We start from the raw sequence: 27,534 nt of genomic DNA, 5'->3' as shown, positions 1-27,534 counted from the left end.
AGCGCTACGAGGCGAGCCTCGACCACGAACACGGGGCGGGAACGTTCCATTTGCGACGCGCTGATCTGGATGCTGCTTGAGTAGGTGGCAACGAATCAGCAGACGAGCGTCATCAAGCTTGCACAAAATTTCTGGGCAGTCAAAGTTATTATGAGCGCAACTTGAAGCGAGCCAATCAGCCTCTTCGTTTCCGGCAATTCCTACGTGTGAAGGTATCCATTGAGCAAGGAGAGACACCCCACGTGATGTAATTTTGCTCGCAGAGTCAGTAATGCTGCGCACAAGTGGACAATCAAGCTCACTGCGTTGTAACCTGCTAAGGGCAGCACGGGAGTCCGTAACGATGACAACCTTCGATGTAGTTAACTCCTCTTGCACGTATTTCAGTGCAAGATTAATCGCTGCTAGCTCCGCAGTTGTTGACGAAGTTGGATGAGGTATTTGAAAGACACGTCGTACTTGAGTTGAAGGGCAGAAAAAAGACCATTCGCTCCTTTAACTTGATGGCATTTGAAGTTAGGGATATTGGTCGGTAGGACTTGAGGTGCCTTGCAACACGCCCGGGCTTTAAAATTGGTATTACCACGGACGATTTCCACTTAGCAGGGATTACACCTGTTCTCCATACTTCATTATACTCGTCCAATATACGATCATTGAAACTCTTATCAACGTTCCGCAATGCTTGGTACGTCACGCCTTCTGCGCCTGGAGCAGTGCGGCGTTTGGAGAGGCTCAGCGCGTGTCGCAGCTCCTCAAGTGAAATCTGCCTCGTCCATCTCGCAGGCTGGACCGTAGGAAGCGGTTATGGTGCTGTGACTTGTCAGAGAAGTAAGGTCGCTAATTGTGGTGTCACTGGATGCAGGAGAGACGAAAATGTCTGCAAATGCTGCCGTTATTACTTTTCGTGACTGGCCAGTCACTATGCTCAATGCAGCCGTAGGATTCTTGCAGATTTCAGGAGTGCGGAGAGCCTTCAGTATGCGCCATTCATTTCCAAAACCACTTTCAGTATGCAACGAACTAAGCAAAGCTTCCCAACTCTTGCGACGAAGCTGTTTTGTATGCCGCCGTATGGCCGCATCAATGCGATTGTATATAGTCCAGTCGGTGCGTCGTTTAGAGCGCTGTGCCCGTCTATAAGCGCGCCGTCGACATGCGCGGAGCTGCAAAAGTTTTAGATCGGGATTTGGTTTGCCGATACTCCGTCGTCGTTGTACTGTAGCTTTTCGTAAGCACTCACTCATAAGTTTAAATAGGCTGTCTTGAGATGGTGCCTCCGAGATCAGCTGTCGGAACTTGTCCCAGTTAGACACTGTATAAACGACATCCTGGAAGCCCGCAGTATGTGTTGGTTTTAACCAAATGGGTAGGTGATCTGAGCCCCACGGGTCGGGTTCACATGACCAGGCTAAGCACACATCTCTCGTGGATATTGCGAGGTCTATAGTGGAATGCTCCTTTCCTCTACCTATAAATGTAGGTGAACCATCATTCAGTATCCGGAGATCGTTCTTGATAATGATCTCGTTAATCTCTGCCCCAAGATTGTCTTGGGGACGGCTACACCATCGTGGATGGTGGGCATTAAAATCTCCGCATAACACAAACGGTGCACCACACCGAGACACTAAGCACTCAAGTAGCGCGGTATCGGAAGAACGTGTAGGCCTGTTGTATATACTTGCCACCGTCGTACACACACCTCTGAGGCTCACAGTAACAGCTGCACACTCAAACTCACCGTCACAGATGCCGTCTGTGTCAATAACCGAGAAGTCCAAGTCAGCACGAACGTACACTGATGCTTTTGAAGCATTGCGCGTATGCGCCACCTCCGCACACTGGAAAGAGCCACAAGCTGGTTCCGCGCATCGAGTGTTACTGTGGACCCCCACGAAGCATGGTAATCGATATTCGTCTTTCCTTACGCTAGTTTCCTGAAGCGCTATAACGTCTGGTGGAGTCTTCATAGCGATGAGTCGAAGGACTAGATCAGCGTGCCGCGGTCGCATGACCTGACATTCCATTGCAGCACAAAGGGGCGAGGCTGCTGACAACTGTTAGAATTCTTTCCGGTAAAACGTCTATCGAAGGCCGTCGAGGACAGGAACGAGTGCCTCCAAAACTTTCTCTGCTGCTGACGCTGCTGGTGTCTGTCGACCGGCGATTAGAGATCTGATGACGTTGACAAGCATCTTTAGAAGATTGACAAGTTGCACATCGTCGTTGGCTGATGCCGTTTTAGGTACTGTGTTTGCAGTGCTTTCCACTGTGGTCGAAGTCTTTGTAGATACTTGTTCCGACGGTTTCAATGAAAGCGCTGGCCACGATGTGTCTGAGAGGCAGAAGGCCCGCCCCCCTACTTTCCGACGCGTTGTCTTTGTCACTCTTTGAACGCGCTCCTTTTCCAGTCGCTGGGGCAGCACTACGGCACGGGAGCTTTCATCTCCTGCTGCCTTCTTTTTGGCTTTCTCTTTAGTGCGTTTTGTTCATTCTTCAATGAGGAACATCCTTTATCCGTTGCCAAATGTTCACCATTACAGTTAGGACACCTATATGCCTGACTTTCACAGGAATCTACATGGTGATTCCCGCCGCATTTGGCACAGACCAGGTCTCTGGTGCAAAAGCCCTGAACATGACCAATCTTAAAACATTTATGGCATTGCAAAGGCCCTGGTACGAAAGGTCGAACAGGATAGCACACAAGTCCAGCCTTTATATCACTAGGCAGCTTTCCATATGCGAAAAGTATATTCATACACTTTTGACGAGCCCAGCCTTGCAACGCTAATTATTTTGCATGGTGGCGTGCAAACGATCATGTTCTTAAAACGTCGTCTTTGAGATCCAAGTCCACATCAGATTCGCGACACCAGCTGCTATATTTGTACCCTGTGGTATGTAGGGACGCCTGTGGACGCCACAGATTTCAGACAAACCAAGTAGAGTTTGCGCCATCTTGTCATCAGTTGTGTCAACAGCAGTGACATTTTTCCAGGGGTTCACGCGAACCTCTTGGATTAGTCCAGGGGCAAGTTTGAAGAAGAAATCATTAAGTTTCTGTCGAGAGATAGCATGTCGAGAGATAGTTTACCATCGCGTCGACGAGAATGAAAGCTACTGTCGTAGTCTTGATGGTGCTGTATATGATAGTCCCCTCACTTGAGGACGATGCCGGAGACGTCCGTCGTGGGCGGCGGTGCTTGACAGGTATGAAAGCATCCGAGTCTTCCAATCTAGAGTCACAAAGCTCGGAATCAGTAGCGTCGGATCCTACTGCCGAACTGAGCCGCTTCCGAGCCGCGGGCGATCTATGCTGACCGCCAGACGCGTCCAAGACCATATCTTCCATGGCAAGCTCCGCGGGGAGGATCTCCCAGCAGAGTAGAAGACTTCAGGGTTCAGAACAAACGAATTATAGCTATATATTTGAAGAACTGCAACGGGGCTGCCATCTGGCACCGTGAACAGAATATATTGCGGCTATTTGAAGTTCCTGGGTTCAAATCCACTTCGTGCATTTATTTCAAAGCCTATTTACGGAAAAATTGCTTGTCGTTTGATTCCGTTCGTACAGTAATATGTTTATAAAGAAGTCACTAGCAGTGGAAAATACACGATTAAGGACATGATTTTTCTTACATTGTGATCTTAGTTGGGCTAAACACCCTTCCCTAAGGGTGGGAATCTAACAAGGAGGCTAGACTGTCGACAAACTGATTTACGTCGCTAAGTATCGCCGAATGTGCACGTAACCAAATTATTGGGTTTTACGTGCCAAAACCACTTTCTGATTATGAGGCACGCCGTAGTGGAGGACTGCGGAAATTTACACAACCTGGTGTTCTTTAACGTGCACCTAAATCTAAGTACATGGGTGTTTTCGCATTTCGCTTCCATCGAAATGCGGCCGCCGTGGCCGGGATTCGATCCCGCGACCTTGTGCTCAGCAGCCTAACACCATAGCCACTGAGCAACCACGGCGGGTTTGTGCATGTAACCACGCACTACAACACATCTGAAAGCTCCTAATGAGCTTCAGGAGAGCAGTCTATCACCTGCAGATCATTATTTCCTGAACACCTTCAGCATGAAACAACTGGTGAGTCGGTATCGTTGTGATGGATCTAGATGGCGTTGTTTTCCACCGCCCCTGCGAAGGCATGCCATCTCACAAAGAGCGCGTTTAGACAACCCTTTCACAAGCATGCGCAATGCTTCCTTTCCATGGCACGAAGCAGGCAATGACTCACCCACTTAGTTCAAAACGAACAAAACATTGCAAACGAAGTAGAATACCTAATTCACATTAAGATATTTCGACGTAAATACGTTCTTGTAGACATTCGTATCGACTGTAAGCGACGCACTATCGACCCGCTGACGTACAACGAAAAAACACACTTGCAATTGCGCACCCACTTATGATAAACAATAAAGTGCATTTCGCCGCTGATGACAGTGAACAGTCTTCACGTTGATATTATGTCTGCGTCTTGAACATGTTCGCGACCTAGTACGTTGGTGTCGCCATAAGTAGTAAGCGGGAATACGTTGTTGTGGACTTTTTTCACTGTTCAGACACGTTTCGGCTACGGGCTCACCATCTATGGTGTAAATAGTCATACTTCGAGAAGCTACGTACCTGATTTGCAGAATTGTGTACTAGGGGCTATTACGATTTATATTCAACTGAGAAAGAACGAGATAGGTTCATTATGATGAAAACGCTGAGAGGCAGGCCTGAATCATAAATTACTTGGCAACTCCTCGCCATTTGTGTAGGCAGAGTGATAACAGAAGACAAATGTAACAAGATTATTAGGACGACTATGGGGAGTGCGAGTTCTTTTGTTAAAGCTTTCGGTCAGATTCGCTGCAATGCAAGGTCACCCTTTTGCGAATGCGTCTAAAGTCTGTTCAAGAGTCCGTGCATCTCTTAGCGTCCTGCCGTTAAATCTGCACGCCGCAAAGCGCACTCCCTCCTTAAGTATGTGGCCGCCCTGACTGCACGAGGTGCTGGCTGCGATCAAACAACGGCTCTTCAGGTGTACCAGTCATCTGTACTCTCAGGCATGCTGTACGCATTACCAATTTTGAACATACCACCTAGTTTGATGGCCGAACTGGAGCGAGATCATCGCGTTTGCCCTTCGACTAATGCTTGGATTACCTCGTGAGGCGCAATCGAGCGCATCAGTTACCCCTGAGGCTGCAAGCAGATCAGAGAGCTCTGTATCACATGGAGCGTCTGCACCACGCATCGAATGGTCAATCGCTCCTTGATCGTCTCAATCACCGCCCATCATCTCGCATGGGAAAAATGGCGGCATTATTAATGGATATCGCTACCATTTCACATGCATGAACATGCAGTTTCAGATACGTCTCCGCCTCCAAAAGGTATCACGAAACACGTATTCCCCATTTACCTCACAATCACTGACATGCACAAAAAGTCTGATATGGCTGTTTAGGAAATATTCCAATTGGCTCAGTCTCACATGTTCGAAAAGTTTCCAGATTATCTTCAAGTTTTCACAGATGCATCTGTACACAACGACGGTCAAGGCGCCTCTGCAGCTTTTTTTCTGCCCTTCAACTCAAGTACGACGTATCTTTCAAATACCTCATCCAACTTCGTCAACAACTGCGGAGCTAGCAGCGATTAATGTTGCACTGAAATACGTGCAAGAGGAGTTAACTACATCGAAGGTTGTCATCTTTACGGACTCCCGTGCTGCCCTTAGCAGGTTACAACGCAGTGAGCTTGATTGTCCACTTGTGCGCAGCATTACTGACTTTGCGAGCAAAATTACATCACGTGGGGTGTCTCTCCTTGCTCAATGGATACCTTCACACGTAGGAATTACCGGAAACGAAGAGGCTGATCGGCTCGCTTCAAGTTGCGCTCATAACAACTGTGACTGCCCAGAAATTTTGTGCAAGCTTGATGACGCTCGTCTGCTGATTCGTCGCCACCTACTCACGCAGCATCCAGATCAGTGCGTCGCAAATGGAACGTTCCCGCCCCGTGTTCGTGGTCGAGGCTTGCCTCGTCGCGCTAGAGCACAACTGCTGAAGCTGAGGGTTGGTTACGTGAACGTGCACGAACGTTTATACAGACAAGGGCGTGTGGCAAGTCCATTGTGTACGTCTTGTGGCTGCTACGATACACTTCAGCACCTTATATTTGAGTGTCCCGCTTTCAGTGCGCAGCGCATGTCGCTAGTGAGAAACTATCATCTCCTTGGCCTGCGGTGTGCGACACTCGAGGAATGTTTATACCCCAGTGGTTGTGTATCTAAACGTGATCAAGCCCATCGCGCCCTACTAACCTTTCTAGAGTTAACTAACGTAGGTTCACGTTTGTAGCGTGAACATTCAATATTCTGTAGTAGCGTTACCTTCAGTGACCGGCCCTACTGTGTGTGATCTGTACTGTGTCCTAACGCTTCTTCCTTCGAAGATGGGAGGTGGGGGGTTCAAACACCTTGTAGTGTATATTGTGAACAGGCTACCGGTGAAACGGTGATTGCGTGCAGCTGTATTTGGAGTCTCATCATGGAGAGCACAATTAGCCGCATAGCGAACTGGCCATGGATGTGGTTGATAATTGTGGAGGCTGTTCGACGCGGCGTCACTTTAATTTCGGCTGCAGAGTCGAAACTCGGCAGAACAACGTGTGTAGTGTACTGTGTTCTATTTTAATCTTCAGATTTGTCCTGTTCCTCTTCCTTTCCTCTTTCCTCCCCTTCTTCCTATCTTCCATTTCTGTGTTGCTATCACCTCCCTTCAGACGAGTAGGCAGGCGTTGTGCCCCTTCCGGGGGCAGTCGCCAGCCTGCTCCTCGCTTTCCCTTTCCTCTTAACTGTATATATGTGTATATGTGTTCAAAACAAATAGTCCGTGCTACTCTCTGGACCAGTGGTTGATTGCCAACGTGATGAACAGCACAGACTATGACTGTGCAAATGAGGTCAATGAATTAAGTGTCACTTGATAATGAAAAAAAAAATGTTACGGAAGTATAGGTCAGCGACAAATAAAGCACAAGTTGCGTCATCTAGTTCCGAATTCGAGGAAAGGCCGATGCTTGCTTTCAAGGATCCCGACTACGTAAACATACGGACAGGCAGAAAGGACGACTGCTAACAGCTGCTAAGCAATGACAAAACTAAATTTGTTATCGCCCTCTATTAGGGTTGACAGTATTAATAAATCAATAAATAAAACAAATCACCGTATTTACACATCGTAGTTACAGAATGCGCAACATGTGCTAATCCAGAGTCTTTATTGGAATAGAGATGGTGACGCAACAAGAACTGAGACCCGTCTCTGCTTTTATTACATCTCTAGCGAGGTTCTACTGATAAAGTGCACCCACCACACGTTTCCAATTAGGTGATAACTGAACGTGGTGTGCATCTCTCTCGTGCCTGCACTGTTGCTTTTATCGGTCGATAATTAAAGGCACAATTTGTATTAAGTGCTGCTTGGAGCAGGCGACAGGGATACGATAGGGCAAGTTTGATAGCTCTGAGGAATGGCACGCTTTTTGTGGCAACTTCGCGCTTCGTGTTCTCGTGTCTTCACGGACAGCGTAACATGAGGCGATATTATGAGCTAGCAGCAACAGCTTAAGAGTACTCGGACATCATGTAGACTGACCAGCCTTGCATATGTACGGTTATTAGACGTGCTTTGGTGCAAAGGTTCTTCCATCGGGTGAAACTGGTTTCTCCTGCAAATCATGCTGCTGTGAACCATCTTTCATCGAGCGCATTTTCTTCGGCTGCCGCCGTGGCCACCTTATTAGCTAAACAATTATCCTAGGTGGAAAAAAAAAGAATATTTAGTTTTCCTCAACACGTCTCTGCATTCCCACTTGTCGCGTAGTCGATATGCCATAAAGAACTATAATTAGCGCTTAAAGTTTTTTGTTCTCCGTCCTTTTGTTTCTGCCCCACGAACTTCAGCAATTGTGTGTCGTCAAGCCCTAACGGTCGCTGGCTCAATCTCGCCACGGCGACATGCAAAAACGCTCGAGTACTTGAACTTGGGAGCATGTCAGGGAGCCCCAGTTGGTTAAAATAATTCTGCAGTCCCCCACTACGGCATGCCTCGTAATCAGATCGTGGTTTTGGCATGTAAAGCTTTAAAGGCAGAACTCACAAAGCTTCTTTTCCGTAAGCGCTTTTTCAGATTGGATGGCCGCTTTGTCCAGCAATAGCATTGGCTGGGTTGCTACCTGGGTTGCTCCCTGCACTGGTGCACAGCTTCACGCATAGCAAGAAAGAACTCACAATTTGTTCTACTCATCAGTGTTCGGGTAACTCTTCACCTCTCGGCGTATATGCGCATATGAGTTTGCGTGCCTTACGGCATTTCTTTCGTTTTGTTAACTCGGTACAAACCCCCAGTTTTCTTGTTCTCGCAATTTCCCAACTCTTGTCTCCGTCTTCCCAAGGGCACACCATAGAACTGCGACGCGTACGCTTTAACTCGAGCCCGCATCTCGCAACGACCTCCGGCCGTCGCGTCTCCTCGCTCTGTAGCTGGAGTGCGCGTAGCTGGAGTGCGCGCTTGAAAGGCAGGAGGACTCGAAACCTCTCTCTCTCCCTCTTTCTCGCTCACCCACGCACAGCCTTCGCATTGTTCACCTGTCACATTCCACCTCGAAGAAGAACATCTCCTCGGGGCTAAGCCTACTGCCAACGGCCGGTCAGTGTTTCCTTTCCCCCGCCTCTTCGTCGGCTTGGCCGACACTCGGCGAAAGAGCTTTTGACTCGCCGCTATCTTTTTAGACTCGCTTGGCACGCGCCATTCCCTGCACTCGCATATATTCGAGCGTTTTTGTTCTTCTCTTCGACTGTTCTGTATTTTTTTCTGCATACAGGCAAGAAAATAAATACAACATCACAGAAACTAGACGCGAGGTCTCTAGAACGAAGGAGGCATCCACTCGCTTCACACGGTGAAAGGAAGAAAAAGAAAGGACGTGTATGAACTTGATTTCTGTCGTTGCTGAACGATAAGCGACGCTACTGAGATCTCCTTCACAAAATTGCACTTCTCCGGCGCCGTTCCTGAGCGTGCTATAGTAACAAATCTTGTCTATTTCCTTTGTTTTTACCCTAGACACAAAAACATTTCTGCTGTGCAGACGGTTTCACGAGATATTGATCCATGGGCACAAAGTCGACGGGTGCGAAAACAGTCGAAACGATTTAAGCAGGATTCCTTTGTTGCGACTGTCGCCACCCGTCCGATTCCAATCTTTCGCCTGCAGGTGCCCACTTTGTGGCGTTCTTACCAAGCTATGGTGCATTTTAAGCTGCAGAGTGCACCACAGAGTTTGCGTGCTTAAGGTCATCACAACTACCACTCTAGCAGGACATTCGTACCGCTCTGGAATCATCGCAGAATCTTTTGGTGAACTGTCCAGTTTAATCATGCCATATCTCCGATTAAATTTTTGCGCTGGTGCTACGCCCCTATGATAATTTGTTACTCCAGAGAGCACACAAAGCAAATACTGAAGTCGCCTATCGTACTCTATTTAGTTGCTCGTGTAAAGCACGTTAACAATCGTTAAAGATAAACTGAACCACCCTTCGGGCTTGGTGAGAGAGAGAGAGAAAACAAGGATAGGAAAGGCAGGGAGGTCAACCTGAACAGCATCCGGTTTGCTACCCTACACTGGGGGTGGGGGAAAGGGGAATAGAAAGAGGAAGAAAGGGAAAGAGTAAGCACTGAGTACGTGTGGGAGGGGCACCATACACAAGGACTCTATAAACGGTCTTTTAAGCCCGTGCACTTGAAGTACTGCACTAGTGCACGAATCGCTTTTCGAGCCAGCGACGGGTTTGGCCACGGTCCGAGTATCTTTGACTCGGGGAACGGTCTCGAGTCCAGTCGGCGTAAAGTTGCCCGCAGAGAGAGGCGCAGAGAGAGGCGCAGAGGGCTTGGTGAAAAAACACATTCCGCGGATAGCATACGCTGCCGTGAACATCTACATCAGAACGGCAAGTTGGGCCAGTTGCTTGGGATTCATGGCAAGGTTTGTAGCAGCGCAGCCAAGACGAGGACAACAGAAGGAATAAAACGACGACACGGCGCTGACTCTCAACTGATATTTTGTTGAAGATATGTCTAACAAATACATAGGTGCCATTTGATAACCATGACATGCACAAGATACAGATATGCCTCGAGGTAACTGTGACCAACTGACACCTAATCAAAATTGAGGTAGGTAACGCAGTTCCTTATCATGAAGAGTGATAGATGGTTCACTGATACACGCTTTGTCCCTAATCTTTATATTGTGAGCTTCGGCGATACCCCTTGTCAATTGGCTTACGTGTTTAAAAATGACACTAGTCTTTTTTTTTCAATTCAGGGCGACAACCGCACGACTTGCAATGCTCCGGGAGATGAAGTGGCGCAACCCCTTGAAAAGATAGCTCATGCTCCCGAAGTCGAACATTCACACATCGCTTCGTTTATCCCACGTTCTCTCGACCACAAGATAATGGAATGGCACACACAACCTGCTTAGCACAAGTGATGTACCTGTTCACATGTTTGACAGTGCATTTTCCCTTCACTTGCTTTTCCTTCAGCAAATTATCAAGTAACGGGCATATGCGCCCTATCTTATGTTTCGCAGAAAAACGAACATCAATGTTGTACCTTGAACCAACGTTCTTAAGCCCGTGCGCTATCTTGTGTACATATGGTACAACTGCGTTTTTTTTCTTTTTTCTTCTAATTTGGTTTGATTACTTGGTCATGTATGCTCTTGACGCCGCAAACCATGACTTTTACCAAAGATTATTCTCAGGTCAAGAAACTGCAGTTCATGGTACTTAGGGACTTCGGAAGTAAAATGAAGGCCCATGCCGTGCTGCCTGAATAACGTTAACATTTCGTGAACACCGTCGGCGTGAATGTCACTGGTAAAAAATATAACGAAATCATCAACATAGCGAAAAACCCTACTGGAAAGTTTAGCAAGGTGGCCCTCTAATTGCCTATCAATATAACCTAGAAAAATGTCACTAATGATAGGAGCTACGCACGAGCCAATGCATACCTCCGATTTTTGTATATACAGCCCCGCTTTCCATGAAACAGAGGTAGACCTCAAGTAAAAGGAAAGGAGTTCAAGAAAGGCTTCTACTGAGATACCGCAACCATTGATGAAGACTTGTTCGTCATGGTCACGCACTATGCAGTCTTTAAGACATTTCATAACCTGGTTATGTGGAATGGAGTAATATAGATTTTCCACGTCTACGCTGAAGGCACACCGAGTGTTCATCGAACTGTCTTCCAGGTACTTGCACACATTATCCGAATTGGCTATCCGGAAAGGATCAACTATTTTCAAGCTCCCAAGATTCCTCTGTAGAAATCGCTACGTACGTTTTTCTGCCGCTATCTCGTCGCGGTCGTCGCCGCAGAAGCCGTCTTCCCCGTCACTACGCTTTTCTTCTCACGCTTTTGCCATACCCTCCATCCTCCTCCGATTTCCGCCGCAAGGTTCCTCCTCTTTACACCTCGCAATCTGTTCTCTATCGCCTTCTGTCATCCCTCCGCTGGGCTTCGCGTTCGCTGTTTCACCCTTCGCTGTCCTCGTTCACTCGGTTACGAGGGACGCCAACGCTGGCCACAAGAACAGGCTAAGAGCTGCGCTCTAATATTACTATGTCGCAGAAGCCACAAGGTTATAAAAGCCCCTTTTTTCAGTCTTGTTAAGCCTTTGTTCCACGAGGTGCTCATCGGTTTTGCGGAAATTGTGTTATCACAAATAGGCATGGAATTCTTTGCCATTTGAGGAATTTTAGTGATACTGCTTTAGAGTACAAAGAAGCGGTGCTGAAGCACAACGGTTGTGCATTATGTTTGTTTAGCAAGCGCTCAACCGTGCAGTGATGTCATCGACCTTATACAAGAGGCCAAACGTAGACCTCCCATTTTATTCAGATAAGACACACTGGAAGGATATTCTGACAGATGCCGTGGGCTACTTCGATATTGCTTATACCGAAGCATCTATAGTTCTAGAAGGTGATGATGCCCACCTTTTAGTAAGACGTTCATTTAAGGCATTTAAAAAAAATTAAATCCTGGCGTTTTACGTGCCGATGCCATGATCTGATTACGAGGCACGCCGTACTAGAAGACCCCGAAAGAACTCTGACCACCGGAGGTTCTTTAACGCGCTTCTAAATCCGAACGATCAAGCGTTTTTGCATTTCACCCGCATCGAAATGTGGCCGCTGTGATTTCGAATCGAACCCGCGACCACGAAATCAGCAGCGCAGTACCACAGCTGATAGGCTACCGTGGCGAGTTTAAGGAATTTGAGCTGAAAGTAAGTGCAGGAACGAACATATGAATGAATTAATAAAAGAAAAGCATCAAATCCTTGGTAACCGGAGTATAGGTGATTGCTTTGAGTAATACTGTCTCATAACCGGCAGTTTTATGCGGTTTCAGTGAAGCAGTTAAACGCCGCGGTTCTGTTCGCCTACAGATTGCTGCTTTTCTTACTGTCCCCGGTGAGTATTTTACGAAATGTTCTTTGCGATCTACAGTAATGGAGGCTAAGAGAAGCTGAACTGCTTGTCAGACAACTGGATTCAGCTTGTGAGAGCCTCTGATCCACGTCTAGCCACCGTCTAGTGCCATCGATCGAATAGCGGTGATGAATGCTGAAAAACACTATCTTATCTAGAGCAAACATCGTGCCCAGATTGACACCTCTCTGTTTGCTTCGAGGAAATTACATCTTCACAGCTATCTAGTACCTCATTGTAAGCAATAAGAGGCTGTATTTTCTTAATGCAATACCAGAACTCCATCACAGAGCTCTCTGTTCCCACTGGCTGGTCCCCCAGGTCGGGCCTGCCTACCTTTCCTGATTTGAGTAGGAAAACTAAGCCACGTTTTGTTACTGCCGCTGCGGTGGGCAAAAACCAATTTTTTTAGACCTCAAGCATATGCACCTTTCCTTCGTGGTCGCAATGAGAAAACTAACAAGGACAATATCGAAAGACACAAACAAACAACACTACATGGTGTGTGTTTTGCTCTTTTCGTTTTCCTTCCTTCTTTTTTACTTAATACTCTCACGATAGCAATATATTACCAAAGAGCATGGGGAAAAGCAGTGCAAATAGACGAACTGACGGACGAGCACTTATCCGTATGTTTATTCTGTCCGTTCTTGTTCAATTTATGCTGCTTTTCGCTATGAACGTAAACTAACTTGCCTAACTTTCAGCCTTACTACCAATAAGACCAACATGGATATCTCGCGAGTCTTTTCGTCAAGGCAGGTAGAATCTATGTGCAGAGCGAATGCTTCTGCACTTTTCTGCACCTCGATCAAAGAACGGAGAATGACACAAGGATGAAACTGTACACGGTAACCAACACGAACGCGTGGAGTTTCACATTTTCGTGCGCTGACTTAGTGACCTTTTCTTTTTTACGCTATCACTGTTTTTCTTTAGTTTAACAATCAAGCGAAGTAAGTTTTGACATGCAACTTTTCATTACAAGCTGCTTTAAAATATGAAAACGAGGCCCGTGAAAATGGCACCTTAAAGGAGCACGTTATCGCATTTTTGTGTGGGCGTTGTTTGAGGGCTAAGGATTGTTTGAACGCAACTCGTGAAAAACAGAAAGAAACAAGTGGACACGCACAAGCGCTATCCTAGCGCGGTCACTGCGCTTAAACCATCTTAAGTACCGTTTATCGATAAGGCATCAACGCTATTCAAATTGTCATGAGTAGTTACGTATAAAAACTGACTTCGCTCAGCGTCACCAATAAACCGAAAAAAAAACCACAGTGATAATGTCAATATTAGCGTCCCTTATCTAAAGGACTGACCACGATAAGGGCCCATAGCATATGACTTCTTTGCGGGATTGGTAGCTACCGACACCTGTGAGCATCCACGTGACTTGGGTAGATGTATCAGGTCCTGCCAATGCTACCTTAATTACTGGGTCATTCGACGCCAAATCAGCCCGTGTTTCTTTTTTCGATCGTGACTGTTATAGTTGAAAAAAATTTCCACTTGCCTGTTGGAGTTCGTCTCATTCTCCATGTTTTTTTTTTTTTACCAAAAAATTTATTGCGTCTTGGCGAAAATGTAGTGTTATCGCCCCACTGACCTAGGAGGCATCAATCAACAATCCTTTTTTCAAAGGCGTGTTGTGCGATCTACATATGCAGATGGTGTGTATGGCAACAAAGTGAAGTCGTGTTGCCACTTTTTCATATATGTGAATACTTCGAGTGTTTTTGACCATGGAAAAAGCGAGTGAAATTGCAGCTTGAATTTTTTTTCTCAAGAAGCAGGAAACTTCCGAAGGCACGAATTGAATATAGAATGGTAGCCCCGTACACATAGTATAATTGAAGAATACTTGAAGCTTTGAAGGTTTAGCAGATCGCCGTGAACGGTATAGTTGACATTTTTCAAACAAAAAAATCTTGATCAATGTCAAAAAAATGTTTTGGTGGTCAGCCTAAAGATACCTTATGCATTATTACATAGTCCTACGTCTCTGCTATGAATGTGAAAAGTTACAAGAAGCTGTTAATTTATAAACGCGAAAAATTATTTTTTGAAATGTTCGTTCATGGCTCGAGCAGACAGCATAAATATAGTGGCTTTCTCTGCGAAGACATTCACTAATTTTGGAAAACTACCTGTGGCAGATAGCACACTTCTAATCTATGAGCTGGATTTCTCAAACAGACGGACATTACTTGCCATTTATCTTTTAAGATGCTTTGCGTGAATGATATCAGCGCTCTTTGAGGATTTTCTGGCTACATAAGTGCAAATATTTTGATTCGTAAAGTGCATGAAGCGTACCTTCCAACTGAACAGGTCTCCCTGCAACTTTACTCGCTTTTGATGGATTAAAAAGCACTGGAAATGTTGAAATATTAGAAAATTGGGTATTTTGTATTTTGGCAGCCCCATTACCTCATTGTCTTGCCATGCGCACCATTTGAACGACTGAATGAGCCTCGCAAAGCTTTTGATTCGTTGATTGATGCCTTTAGCTCAGCTGGGCAGGAAAAATAAATTGCCGCCAACATGCACGAAAATTTTTGGCAGAAAAGCAAACCTTGAGAACGAGTTTGGAACTTCTAAAACACATCAATTTTTTTTCATCTCTGCATGTGATGTTAAAAAAAACGCTGTTTGATTTAGCGTGGGATGACCCTCCTGTCATGACCTTCCTGTGACCCTCCTATGCGGTCCTTGGTGTCGTTGTTCATTGGCTTCTTATGATATGACTATATATCTATGTATATATGCTTGTACTTCTTCACACATCAGTGTCAGCTAGCAACAACATTAGCAATGCGAATAACCGGCGCAGTCCAGCATTTATGATTACGGTAGGAGAGCGACTGCATGAACGCCATCGCTACGCACAGAGCAAAGCGTTGACCAAAGCCTTCCCTTGGTCGGTAAAAGCTCAAGGCAAAGATGGGAAAACATACTGTAGTATTGAGCTCGTGAAGTAGCACTTGTTGGTTGACCGGCCAAAAGAATTTCGTCCGTTATATGCCCACAGCTGCCAGTGTTTTGGCGCAACCGAAACAAGTAGAAAAAGTCACCGTATTGTCACAGCGTGGGTCCTGTTCTACTGAAAACATGTGTCTTCGAAACCTGATGGGTTAATATCTTAATGTCTTCCCGTCATAGACTGCGTGTGTTCAGTATTCCAAAATATTTATGCTAGCTTTAAACAAGACATAACCGGAAGATTCACCGGTCACAGTCTCCTCCCAACTTCTCGTCCTTCTGATCGCCCAAACCCTCGTACATAATTAGCACATGCATAAAACACAGAATTTATCTCCAAGAAAACCATTCGAATAAAATTTAAGGTATTTGCAAACCACAAAATTCTAGTGTTTAGTGGTATTAAAATTGTTTAGGCCCTTACAGACCTGTTGAAGATTCGCAAAGCTTTCGTGTATTCAGCAACAAACCGAACAAGAAGTTTGCAAGACCAAGGCTCCGCAACCAAACCAGATACTGCTGCCCTCAAGGTGCACCTCATAGAGTGTTTGAAGCGTGTGCCGTTATTTGGCTCCGTCTTTGGTAAAAAAAGGCATATATGTTGTTGGTTGTAACTACAAGTGACGTAGCTGTTCGCTCTGATTTTAATCTGTAAATATTATGAAGAAAGGCAAAGATAATGTTTAGCGCGAAAATGCAAATACTTCCTGTCTCTTTCAAGCTAACTTACTAGTCACGTTCCTTTGATGATTTTATTGATCATTTATTGATGATTTAAGTTTCACGCTCCCAATTTGCTTTCTTCTATCGATTGTTACTGACCATCGCAAGCGAATCCTAGTTCAATTGAAGCCGAGCCTAAATGTTTTTTTCTGTTTTTCTGCTCCTTTTTATTATGGTTCAGTGAATGTTACACGGTGAATGATGTGTTCCTTTTGTTCTTTATTTATCAAAACTAAACACAGTGGTTTATTGAATAAATGGTGATAAATTTCGGTGATATGAGAGCATCCTGGCAATAAATGCATTCTCAAACACGTGTGTCAACAAAAAGCAGGCTCTCCAAGTATTGAAGCAGCTTGACCAAGTGAAGGTCAAGAAAGTGCCCAGAATTGTTCTCGATATGCCTTAAAAGTTATAGAACTAGTTACTCCCACCACCAGCCGCATTTCTATCACACGTATTGTATGAAGCTGTGTTCATCAGCAGCATTTCGATGAACATACCTTCATGGCTTCACAAAAGCAGTTAAAACTCTAAAACCACAAGCTCCAAGACCCGCAGTTTTCGATGTGGTCCGCTGGGGCGTCTTGAAACGGACGGTAGTGGCAGTCGCCGGAAAAACGACCGCGCTGTCAGAGTTGCTGAGAATATATGAGCCATCGGCCTAAATATTAGCATGGTCAGCGTGTCTCCGGTACAAAAAGAATAGCGATAACTGTTTCGGAGCAGCAGATGATGGTTCAGGATTTTCTTCCAATTCCTGGTATGGTACTTCCTGTCAAACCAGACACCAAGGAGTAAGCGACAGTTTCTATGCGGGGGAGGGGGGGGGGGGGAAGCCTGTTGCCAGTCTGCGGTGCAATTAGCGATGCCAGATGGTGAGAACTGACTCTGGCAAGGTGTTTGCTTCAGCAGCCAAGAATAACATCGGAAATGGTCCTTTTCGAAATTACTACAGCGCTGCAGCGATCATCCCCCGAACAACCGGTGTTAGAGATTAGAAAGCTTATTCATAGTTTGACCGATGAACGACACGACGCTGCTTTTTGCGTGGCTTCTATTCCCCTGCGGCTTCATAGGTAGTGAGCATGTGCATGGTGTTGCTCGGCCAGGTGATGAATATTACACGCAGGAATTCATTCCCTTGTCTAGATCAGATAAAGCTGAAAAACTTCGTGTTTGCATGACACATTACTTGGTCCGTTTGCGACATGCAAGGCTTACGACCCAACACACTGCACTTCTTCTATTGCTGCCCCCCCCCCCCCCCCCCCCCTTCGAATCCTATCTGCGCTCTCTTGAAGCAAGACAGTCCTGATATGTCGACTATGGCTAGAAATAGCCGTTGCGAAGTCATATTCCATCTGTATTGGAATTGTATTCCAATACAGATTCCATCTGTATTGGCCGACAATGATACGTCCGATGACTGACGTATCAAATAGACAATTGAACGCGTTTCTTTATCTGTCATTTACACATTTAACATAGATGATCGCTCGTGACCGGGCCTTCTATAGCGTTGATGAGAGACAACCTTCGGAAAGGACAACTTAAGAATGCCAATGTCGCCAACTGTTTCCGCAATGCCATTGTTAGGAGACATGTGCAGCAGTACTTAGGGGCGTTACCTTCCGTAGATGGCTGTGATACGGGGTGCCCGTCCTCTTTCTCTCCTTTTAACGTAGAAGCACTATAGGTGGACTGCATCCACTTGGGAGGTATTACGCTCCACTGAATAAAAATGTGCGCGGACCCTGAAGGTAACGTTATCACCTGATGCCGGTTGAAACCGGTTCAATTGAACTGAATTGAACCAGTTCAATTTGAACTGGTTCAATTGAACTAAATTGAGGAGTGTAACGCCGCGGAACTGCATAATCGGTTATAAGAACGCCGTTTGCGCTCGGCCCCGAATTTGTTATGGTTTGAATGGTATTTCATCATCTCACTCGTCCAAGGTAGTAAGCTTATCTTGTTTTATTGAAATGAAAATAAAAGAAAGAAATTGAGTCACCCTATAATTATGATGTCTACTTTTATTCATATAACAATAAAGCTGTAATTCATGCTACACTTCAATGTGCGAAGATAATGGATGTAAGAGCTGTATAAAAGAAACTGCAGTTCTCGATTTCAGCGTAGTGCTCAGTGCATCATTATTGTATTGGAGATAACTCACTTGCTGCCGTAGCATGAAAGAAAACATCAAGGTATGTGCGCCGGTAATGCGCTAACATTCCTGCGTTTCCTCATCAATTTCCGGGTCTTTCTTAAACTGCGTGCAGCGGTGCTAGCTTTATCTAAAGACTGGCACTAGAACCCGGAATTTCCTGTCGCAGTTTGATGGTACTATAGTCTGTCACGTATTTTAATCCGTTAATGAGCTCTTTTGAAAAATCGGGGGCCTGACCAGGTACTTATTTTGAGATTATTAACTCACAGATTTCTCAAGGCTGTCTTTTGCGGCACATAGCAGCGAAGGTGGATGAAATACGACAGCCGCGGCGCTTAGGGCCTAATAGGTTGAGCGGGGCTGCTTTGAAAACGAGCTTAGCCGACGATAAAATGGCAGAGCGCAAGTTTGCATTCAGGGTTTCCCAGCAGACAGATGTTTACATTGCAGGCTTTAACGTACCAAGGCTGCTCAGTTGGTTTTCAGAAAACACAGCCCGAATAACTTTGACGACATCAGACTTTGTAACGTGCACCTAAATCTAGGCAAACGATCGTACTTTCTTTTGGTACTTCGCCCCCCCTCCCCCTCGAAGTGCGACCGCCGTGGCCGGGAGTCAAACCCGTCACCTTTCGCTCATTACAGAACGTCATCAACACTGAGTCACCCCATCTGGTCTAAGAGAAAGTAGTTACGCTTTCGTGACTGGCCATGCGCCTAACACAGGGAATAGCTGAGGTGAATTAACGCTACACATACGCGCACATGTGTACGTATTTCTAGCTCTATTCCATCTCGTTGATTTCGTTGAGTAGCAGCTGTGTTGACGATGGTCACTTACCTGGCTGCGCTTGCAATGTGAGGCTAGATTTTTCAACTTGTAGGTTTCGCTCTAGACATATAGGTGCAGTTAGCATAAGGGAAGCTGCGGCGATATTGTAATTCTTCCATTGCTTTGACGCGCCTTACTTTAACAGAACGTCAATGCGCACGCCAAATGCGAAATTAGTGCGAACCCTGCAGTCAACAGGCAAAACAAAACTGAAGACACCGCTAAACATGAAAGGAGAAATTCGACAGGCCGCACGAGATCGCTCGAAAATAGGTCTCACAGCAGAGTACTCATGCCTTTGTTTCAGACGCATCAATTTCTGCTCGCTCCCGAGCGGTTGCTTCGCGTGTCATAGTTTGCAGGTTCTGTTTGTTTGCCAGACTATTCTCGTGCCTTAATGCAGACAGAATATCATGTAAGCAGCCCTTCGCCAGAGCAAAACCAAATCGGATCATGAATTTCAAGTAAATAGCTTCGAAAGATGCAGAAATGTTATTTCGCATGGTACTCTTGAGCTCGTTGTGCTTGTGTGTTATCAGCGGGAATTTTTCGCCACTATTAGTGTGAGATAATGCATAGCCACACTAAAGTCTCCTCCGGTTCTTCGCCTTTTCATTTTTAGGCACCGCAGTTTAAAAGTATTGCATAAACCCAGCAGTTTAGAAAAGGTAATCAACCTAATATTTGCTTCTGCTTTGTGACGCATCCCGCTCCGTCCCGTTAAGCTTCTGTTTGGCAACACTCCCAAACATACTTGCCTAAATTCGCATTTTCTTGGCAGAGAAGAGCTGCCTATGCCTTTTACCTACACGAAAAGAGCTTCTGTCGCCTAATTGGCTCGTATGTTGTGTTTCTCATTTATTGTCCCAGACAAACATGCGAGAAAAACTGACTCCTGCCAACTTTGGTATTGAGCAAGCTTGCGCAGTTGAAAACTAAGCGCGGGCTTAGTACGAGAATAAGGCTGGAGTCACAAAGCCATACGCACGCAAGAACGCTGAGTATGAAGGGGCGCACCATGGGAAACACGATATTCAAAGCTCTGGACCCGCTCCTAGCATGAATAGCAACTTGTATTCCCGGCCCCGAAACTCTGCGTCGTAGGCACTTGCTGCATTCACTTTTATTCTCCAAGCTTGCAGCAGCGGTAAAAAGCGGGCTTGACTGTCTCTTAGCACTCGACACAGACTTCTGGCCGGCCACGTTAACATTCAGGGCGATAGATACACTCACCGTGGAGTCGGATTCAATGAATGCGGCGCAGACGACTTGCAGCAGCTGCACTAGAACCGCGGGCAGAGCGGCCCATGCGCCGGCATACGAAGAACGCGGCCACACGAACAGCGCCAGCAGTATAATCAAGGACAGGGACTGGAGGCCAACCAGCAACGGCGAGAACCACCAGGGCGGGCCGGCCGCGGGACCGTCGATGCTCACGTACCACTGGCCCACGGCTACCACGACGAGGACCATACAGCAGAGGAACGCGGTGGCCATCCAGGCCTTGAAGTCGAGCCACTTCTGGTGGCGGTAGTAGTCCAGGTAGAGGCTCTCAGCCTGCGCGTCCGCAAACAGGAACCGTAGGCGGCGGGGAAGCAGTCGCTGCAGGCCGCTCTGGTCGATGCTGAGCTCGGTGTCGGTGCGCTTGAGCAGCGGCCGGGACAGCCGGCCGCCTGTCCCATTGCCGTCGCAGGCCTTCTTTGCCGCCGCTGCCATGCCGTCAGCTGAGCGGCGCCGGCACCACCATGCGGAGCAGAACCTGAGCGGTGCTAGCGAAGAACGCCTCTCAGGTGCACGTCTCGCTGCCGCTCACCGAGAGCCGCGCGTGAACTGACAGGCGCCAAGACGTGCACGTGCGACTCGAAGAAACGGCCCGTACCGGCAGGCAGGCTGCCAGTACGTGGCAGTGGGCGCGTACGTGCTTAGGTCCTCTGCCGCACGCAGGACTCACTGGCACCTCTGGCGCCGAATTCCCGAGACCAGCTAGCCCGCTGGCGGGAATGGATGGCAAGGGGCACGACACGCGCGCGCATGCAAAGGCCCGATCGATACGACCGAGAAAACGCCGGCCGCCCCGAGAGAGCGCTGCCGACGAGGCCAATCGATGCCGCGTACACCGCGGCGCTCTGACGCTCACAACTGCCGTGCCGTCGGAGGGCCCGAGCGCGCCACCGAGTCGGCGAGTTGCGTGCTCGGGGCCTGCGGGACCCTGGCACGCGTCCAGGGCGGGCGGTGCCTCTCCAGCCAGTCGCTGCGGCTACACTCGGAGCGTCAACAGGCCGCCGCTCGCGCGTCTTCGCACGCGGCTCTCTGCCAGAAGATGTGCAGTTGAACTGCGCCGAGGAGCGGCGCAGCCTTGATTTGTTGCGCGGTGTTTCAACGCGTGCCTTTATCTTTCTTTGGTTCACATCCACGCGGGGTGTCACTCGTTCAAGGACAAAGCTCCCGGCAGGGCTTTCCCATCTGTTTGCGTCACACACATTCCTAAGCACAACTAACTTTGAAACCCGCAGCACTCATTACAGACATTGTCTGTGGTTTCTAGGTAGCCACGCTGAAATGGCTGACGTAGTTGGTTGAAGGCTTGTGTTGCCAACCAAAGGGTTCATTTAACTCTTTGGTTCATTGAACAAGGATCATGGCTTTGCGAATTATATCAACAGAGTACGCTGCTTTTCCAAAAGTTTGCGAATAGTTCGCGTGTCTTGGCATTAAGCGAGGTGTGCCATGAATTAGAGAGAGAGAGACAGACAGAGAGCGAAAGGAGGTGCGAAAGGCAGTGAGGTTAACCGGATAAGAATCTGGCTTGCTACCCTGCACTGGGTGAAGGGGAAACGAAAGACGGAAAGAAAAGCGGAGAGAAAAAGCAAAGAAACAAGAAAAGGTATAGGGAAGGTGGTAAACGTCCTTTAGAACTACATTCTCACAAGCAGGTCACTTGAGCGTAGAAATTTCAATAGTGCCGTTAGTTAGATAGTGCCCAGTGACATACTAAGGTTGCTGCTCTGTTGTGCAACGTGAAAATAAGTAAGCATTCTTCGTCAATTGGTTCGCGCCCCCTGCGTTCATGCTTCCACATCGAAAGCTGTTAGCTGTGGGCACGCTCAACTCCCTTACGCCCCCTTTCGCACCTCCTGTACTCAGCCTTCAACAAGTAGCTAAGAGCCGCCAGCGGTTGGTGTGGTTACTGAATATTACGAGAGGTGACGCGAATGCTGCACTGCGAACGCCGCCTCAAGGCGGGGTTATTCAGGCGAACAAAGAAGTAGCCTCTTCCTCTGCGGCTTGGGGAGGGCTGGGTGCGCGGACGTTTAGCGTGCCCGCCGGCATTCTTCGGGGCACCGTCTTGAGAAACGCTTCGGAGCGGGGCATCGCGACTGACGAACGCGGCCGTTCGAACACGCCACCGTTCGTGTGAGCGTACACGCGAAAGATTAAGTGTTGGTGTCCAGCATGGGGCCAAACATATTTGCTGGATATCATGTCGTGGTGAGTTGGACTTCCTTGATTTGTGAGCGCCCATCGGTATGTTCTATTTGTAGTAATTTGGCTAGCTGGCCTCATTCTATAAGAGGCGTAATAAACGCCCCTTTGTTTTCACTAATGTGTTGTCGTTCCTTTGTCCCAAGAGCACATTTGAGCCCCCACATAGCATACCTACTGTTATATCGATCAGTCACTAAATATGCCTAGGTAGGCTTGAAGCTATTTAAGCAGCCTTGATGCATTCTCAGCAATACAAAAAGAAATAACGGAATAAATCTTACGCCTTCATAAAGAAGTATTACGCGGCAAAACACTTACGTGCATTAACAGCCACAAGTGTCATCTATGTGAGCAGTGCTGTTAACGCCGCTTTGATGTGTAAAGATCAACATAATATTGAACTAAAATTAAATGACTGCTGCGGAAAACAGCATACTATTTTGAAACAAGATACATTCTTATCACGAAAATTGGAGAGATGAAAAAAGCTCGAGTTGGAATACTTGTTTAGCAAGTTATACATCTGAAATAGCTTGCGAGAAAACTAGCCGGCGATACATATACTGTGAGCGCAACACATACCTGACTTTCGTTTTCATCATCTCTACGTATCAGCTTCAATTTTACATCTTCCTCATCTTTATATGTCATAATTAGCTGCACAGCTTGATGTTTATTGAGGCAACGCGAGCTAGGCTGAAATAAGGCGGTTCTCTATAAGTGGTGGAGGTGCTTTTTGTTCCCAAAGACTTCTCGCACGTTCTCACTGGAGCTCCGCTCAGGCTGCCACATCATACCACCTGCCATGCTCGCTCCAGTGAATGCAGGCACGTCCAACGCCACCGCTCTGCTGCAGCCTTCAACATCGATCGTGACCATCAATAGCTGCCAGCGCGATCAGCATTCGCTGATCTACGAGGCGATGACGTCGAGAATTGGCTCCAAAACAACGACCTTACATGTAACGTCAACAAGCGGGACAGTTGACACAAGCCGCGGAACGTCCCGTTCTACCTGTCCGCTGTCGCGAAAGCCTGCTTTTGCAACCATGAGCGACATCTGGCTGACTGGGCGACGTTCACGCAACGGCTTCGGCTGATTTTGGGCGCTCCCGCTGTTCCTGCTGAAGTAGCGAAGAAGCTCGAAGAGCGCATCCAATGCCCCTGGGAATTATACACCTCATATAATGAGGATGTGCTTGCATTGTGCAAGCGTGTAAACGCCATCATGTCCCAGAGCAACGCAGCTCCGTCACATTATTAAAAGCATACACATCGCCGCCTTCAATGTCCTTGCTACGCGAAATCTCGCCACCATCCAGGAAGTGATCACGGCGCGCCAGCAACTTGAGGAACTCCAGTCTCTTCGACTATGCACCGATAACTCGCACATTCGTCACCCTTCGGCCTTGAACTTGCGCACGCTGATCCGCGACATCGTTCGTGAAGAGCTTCATGCGCGATGCTCCTCTTGCGCTCCGGAAAATACTTTCCCTTCTTCACCGACCGGCTTGCGCGACATCATTTGGCAAGAGATCACGTCCGCTTCGCGTCTACCGTGTTCCGACGGACCTTTCACTAGTCAAGTACCAACGTATGGTGACGTTGCGGCGCTCTCTGCAGCAATTGCCACTCCTCTGCCTACAACAGCAGACTCATGCTCCAGTGACTTCGTTGTCACAGTCAGTGCATGTACAGCGTTAGTACTCCGTTCCGCGTCATGCCAGATCGATTTGCTATTACTGGGGCTATCGAGGGCACACGTCCGAATGTTGTCAAAGGCGTCAACAGGTTGTGCAACGGGACTATGCTACGGGGGAACGCACAGGCGTGCGTCGAGCAATGGGCTATCCGCGCACATCCTACCGCTTTTCCTATCACCGGTCACCTGCTCCTCCCTACGCTACCGATATGCCTATGAATTCTCGTGAATGTTGCTGCAGGTCACCTTCTCCACGTCGTAGTTCAGTGTCGCCTCTCCGGCCCGCTTCTCATGTCACAAACTCCAACTCGGGAAAACTCCCCGATGCAGTTTTAGGAGCGGAAACTATATCCACTGGAACATCTACAATTCCTCCACAACGACCGTCGAACTTGTCATTGTTTGCAGAAAGTGCGCCGTAATTTTGATTATTCGAACCGACTTCTGTTGCCCCCTCCAACAACATTGTGGATGGCGTCGTACTCATTCTACCCTACGGCTAAACCCTATTTCGAGAGGTTCTGATTACTCTTGGCTCTATTCACTTCTCTGAGGGGACTGCATTGCTTACCTCATTGAACCCCAACTGTTACCTCGTGGATCAACTGCCACTTGCGCTGTCGACACTCATCCCGTTGAAATTGTCGCCGTTTCAACAGTGCTACCAAAGTAAAGATCGCCGCCAATTAATTCCTGTTCCACACTACTGTCGCCCACCATAAGCCCTGAACCTGGCGCTTGCCCAGAGTCAAGATCTTCTCGCCCTATTTAACAAACACCGTTCCTTGTTCGACGTCGATTCGCATGTCCTTAGTATGACAACCGCTGCTACTCACTGCATACAGACTGACGGCTCCCGCATTTTTCACCGGCGCCCGTATAGCGTGTCTCTTGCAGAGCGTAAAATCCTCGAGGGAAACTTATCAGGCATGCTTCGACGAAATATCATACGTCCTTCCTCGAGTCTCTGGTCCTCCCCAGTTGTTCTAGTGCTGAAGAAAGTTGGTTCAGTGCATTTTTGCATCGATTACCGTGCGCTGAACACAATCACACGCGAAGATGTTTACCCCCTGCCACAGATCGACGATGCGCTAGATTTCCCTACCCGGCGCTGAATATTTTCGTAGCCTTGACCTTAGATCAGACTACGGGCAAATACCGATGTCCGATACCGACAAAAAAAATCGGCGTTGGCCACACCAGATGGGCTCTATGAGTTTATTGTGATGCCTTTTCGACTGTGCGAGGCGCCTGCCTCATGATCGATAATGTCCTGCGTGGTTTCAAAGGAAAAACCCGTCGACTGCGCTGTCTCTACGACATTGTAGTGTTTCCAACCATGTTTACAAGACATTTCAACGTTTTCATGAAAACCTTGCGTGTCTTGAAAACGCTGGCCTACAGCTCAACCCAATAAATGCAGTTAGTCACTTAGTCAGCAAAGAAGGTATTCGATCAGACCCTGAAAAAGTTGCCGCCGTCCTCGAACTTCGCCATCCGCTTAGTCAAAAGGACTTACGCAGTTTTCTCGGACTTGCTTCTTACTTCTGGCGCATCATAAGCACCTTCGCTGCGCTTGCGTCTCGGGAAAACAACGATGGGCTTACGCACGCTTTCCTTAATTGTGCAGGTTAGTAGGTTCCCAGAATTACCTCACGCTCCTTTTAAATCTGATGACCTGTTCCTTATCGTGCTTACATGCCCAAAAGCCTTGGTTGATCATTTCTATTCTTCGCTTTTGTTGTTATGTGGTGACGTTGAGAGCAATCCCGGTCCCCGTACAGGTTCGCAAAAAAGCGCAATCTTCGAATGCTGAAAAGTACGCATTTGGGCTGGTTGGTTCATGATTACGAGCAGTAATCAATGCTGTGGACGAAATTTTGAAAACCGTTAAAGATCTAGACGAGTGATCTGTAAAAATGAAAACCTTACAGAAATGTATGGCTACATCAATATCAGACCTAAAAGAACAGGAATCAGTTTGTCAGGGGATATCAGATATAAAAGCCAGATTAGAAAAAGTTGAACAGCAAACTTCTGCACTTGAGCAAAATCAGACAGATCTCGACGACGAGCGGGATTCCGTAGTCTGCGTCGAAGAGCACACGCGCACACTCCGCTCAAGACCAAACGACGCCGACGCCGGAATAAGTTTTACGATGTGCCCGACTCCGCTGATGGAACGTATTCCAAGTAAGAAAAAATATGCTGGAAATTTTCGCTGATACTCTAAAAATGGATATTTCAAGTAACAACATAGCCAGAGCGCTCAGAATCGAGCGATAAGCCCTGCACAGGGAAGCACGGACACTAATAGTAAAATTTGAGACATAAAAATGTAAGCACTTAGTCCTTTCCAAGCGCCAAGTGCTAAAGGATGAAAAAAGAAAAGTATCCGTAAGCGAAGATTACTGCCCGTCAACAAGACACTGCCGCAAAAAGTTGATCGAATTTGGAAAAAGCACGAAGAAGTCATTCAAGTTGCATTACAAAAAATTGATCATCGGTGGAAAAACTTATGCTGACAACAAAGTTCATAATACTGTAACTGAAATAGAAGCTTTCGATAGCACACAAAACGACCTCAGCCCTCGTACTCTTCGCTCTGGACGCGAATTCCCATTGAAAGAATATAGGGGAACGAACGGGCAGGCGGTTCTCAGCTGTGTTCTTGCTCGGTGCTTTTCTCGAACATGCGTAGTCTTCTGCCAAAAAAGGACGAAGTGTGTGCCATTATTGATGACTGTGACACTGACATTATTGCGTTAACTGAAACTTGTCTGTAATCTAAAATAGCCAACTCTGACTTGTTTTCTTGGAAAAAAGATTGGCTGTTTTTCGGAGCGATCGCACCGGGAAAGTAGGCGGTGGTATGCTTCTTGCAATCAGTGACCGATTTGAGGGCTTTTGTGTGCCGGTTGTTTCAGATTTAGAAATCATCCGGTGCTGCCTTACAATAAAGTATAAAAAACTAATACGAGTTTGTTATCGATCGCCCTCAAGTCCTTCGTCTTTTTGCAATGACCTGTATG

General features: G+C 47.2%; 1 protein-coding gene across 1 annotated transcript in view; it reads right to left on the bottom strand.

Moving 5' to 3' along the window:
* LOC126538510 (adenylate cyclase type 3-like) overlaps positions 1-21,575 on the bottom strand; it is a 385,015-nt gene extending 363,440 nt beyond the window's left edge. Inside the window, exon 1 of the mRNA XM_050185368.2 lies at positions 20,549-21,575. Within this exon, the coding sequence (XP_050041325.1) occupies positions 20,549-21,031 (483 nt within the window). The 5' untranslated portion in view covers positions 21,032-21,575. The remainder of the gene's footprint in view (positions 1-20,548) is intronic.
* Positions 21,576-27,534: the final 5,959 nt, after the last annotated feature.

The sequence above is a fragment of the Dermacentor andersoni genome, chromosome 4 (genome assembly GCF_023375885.2).
Source record: "Dermacentor andersoni chromosome 4, qqDerAnde1_hic_scaffold, whole genome shotgun sequence".
NCBI lineage: Eukaryota > Metazoa > Arthropoda > Arachnida > Ixodida > Ixodidae > Dermacentor > Dermacentor andersoni.
This window is presented reverse-complemented; position numbering and strand designations above follow the sequence as displayed.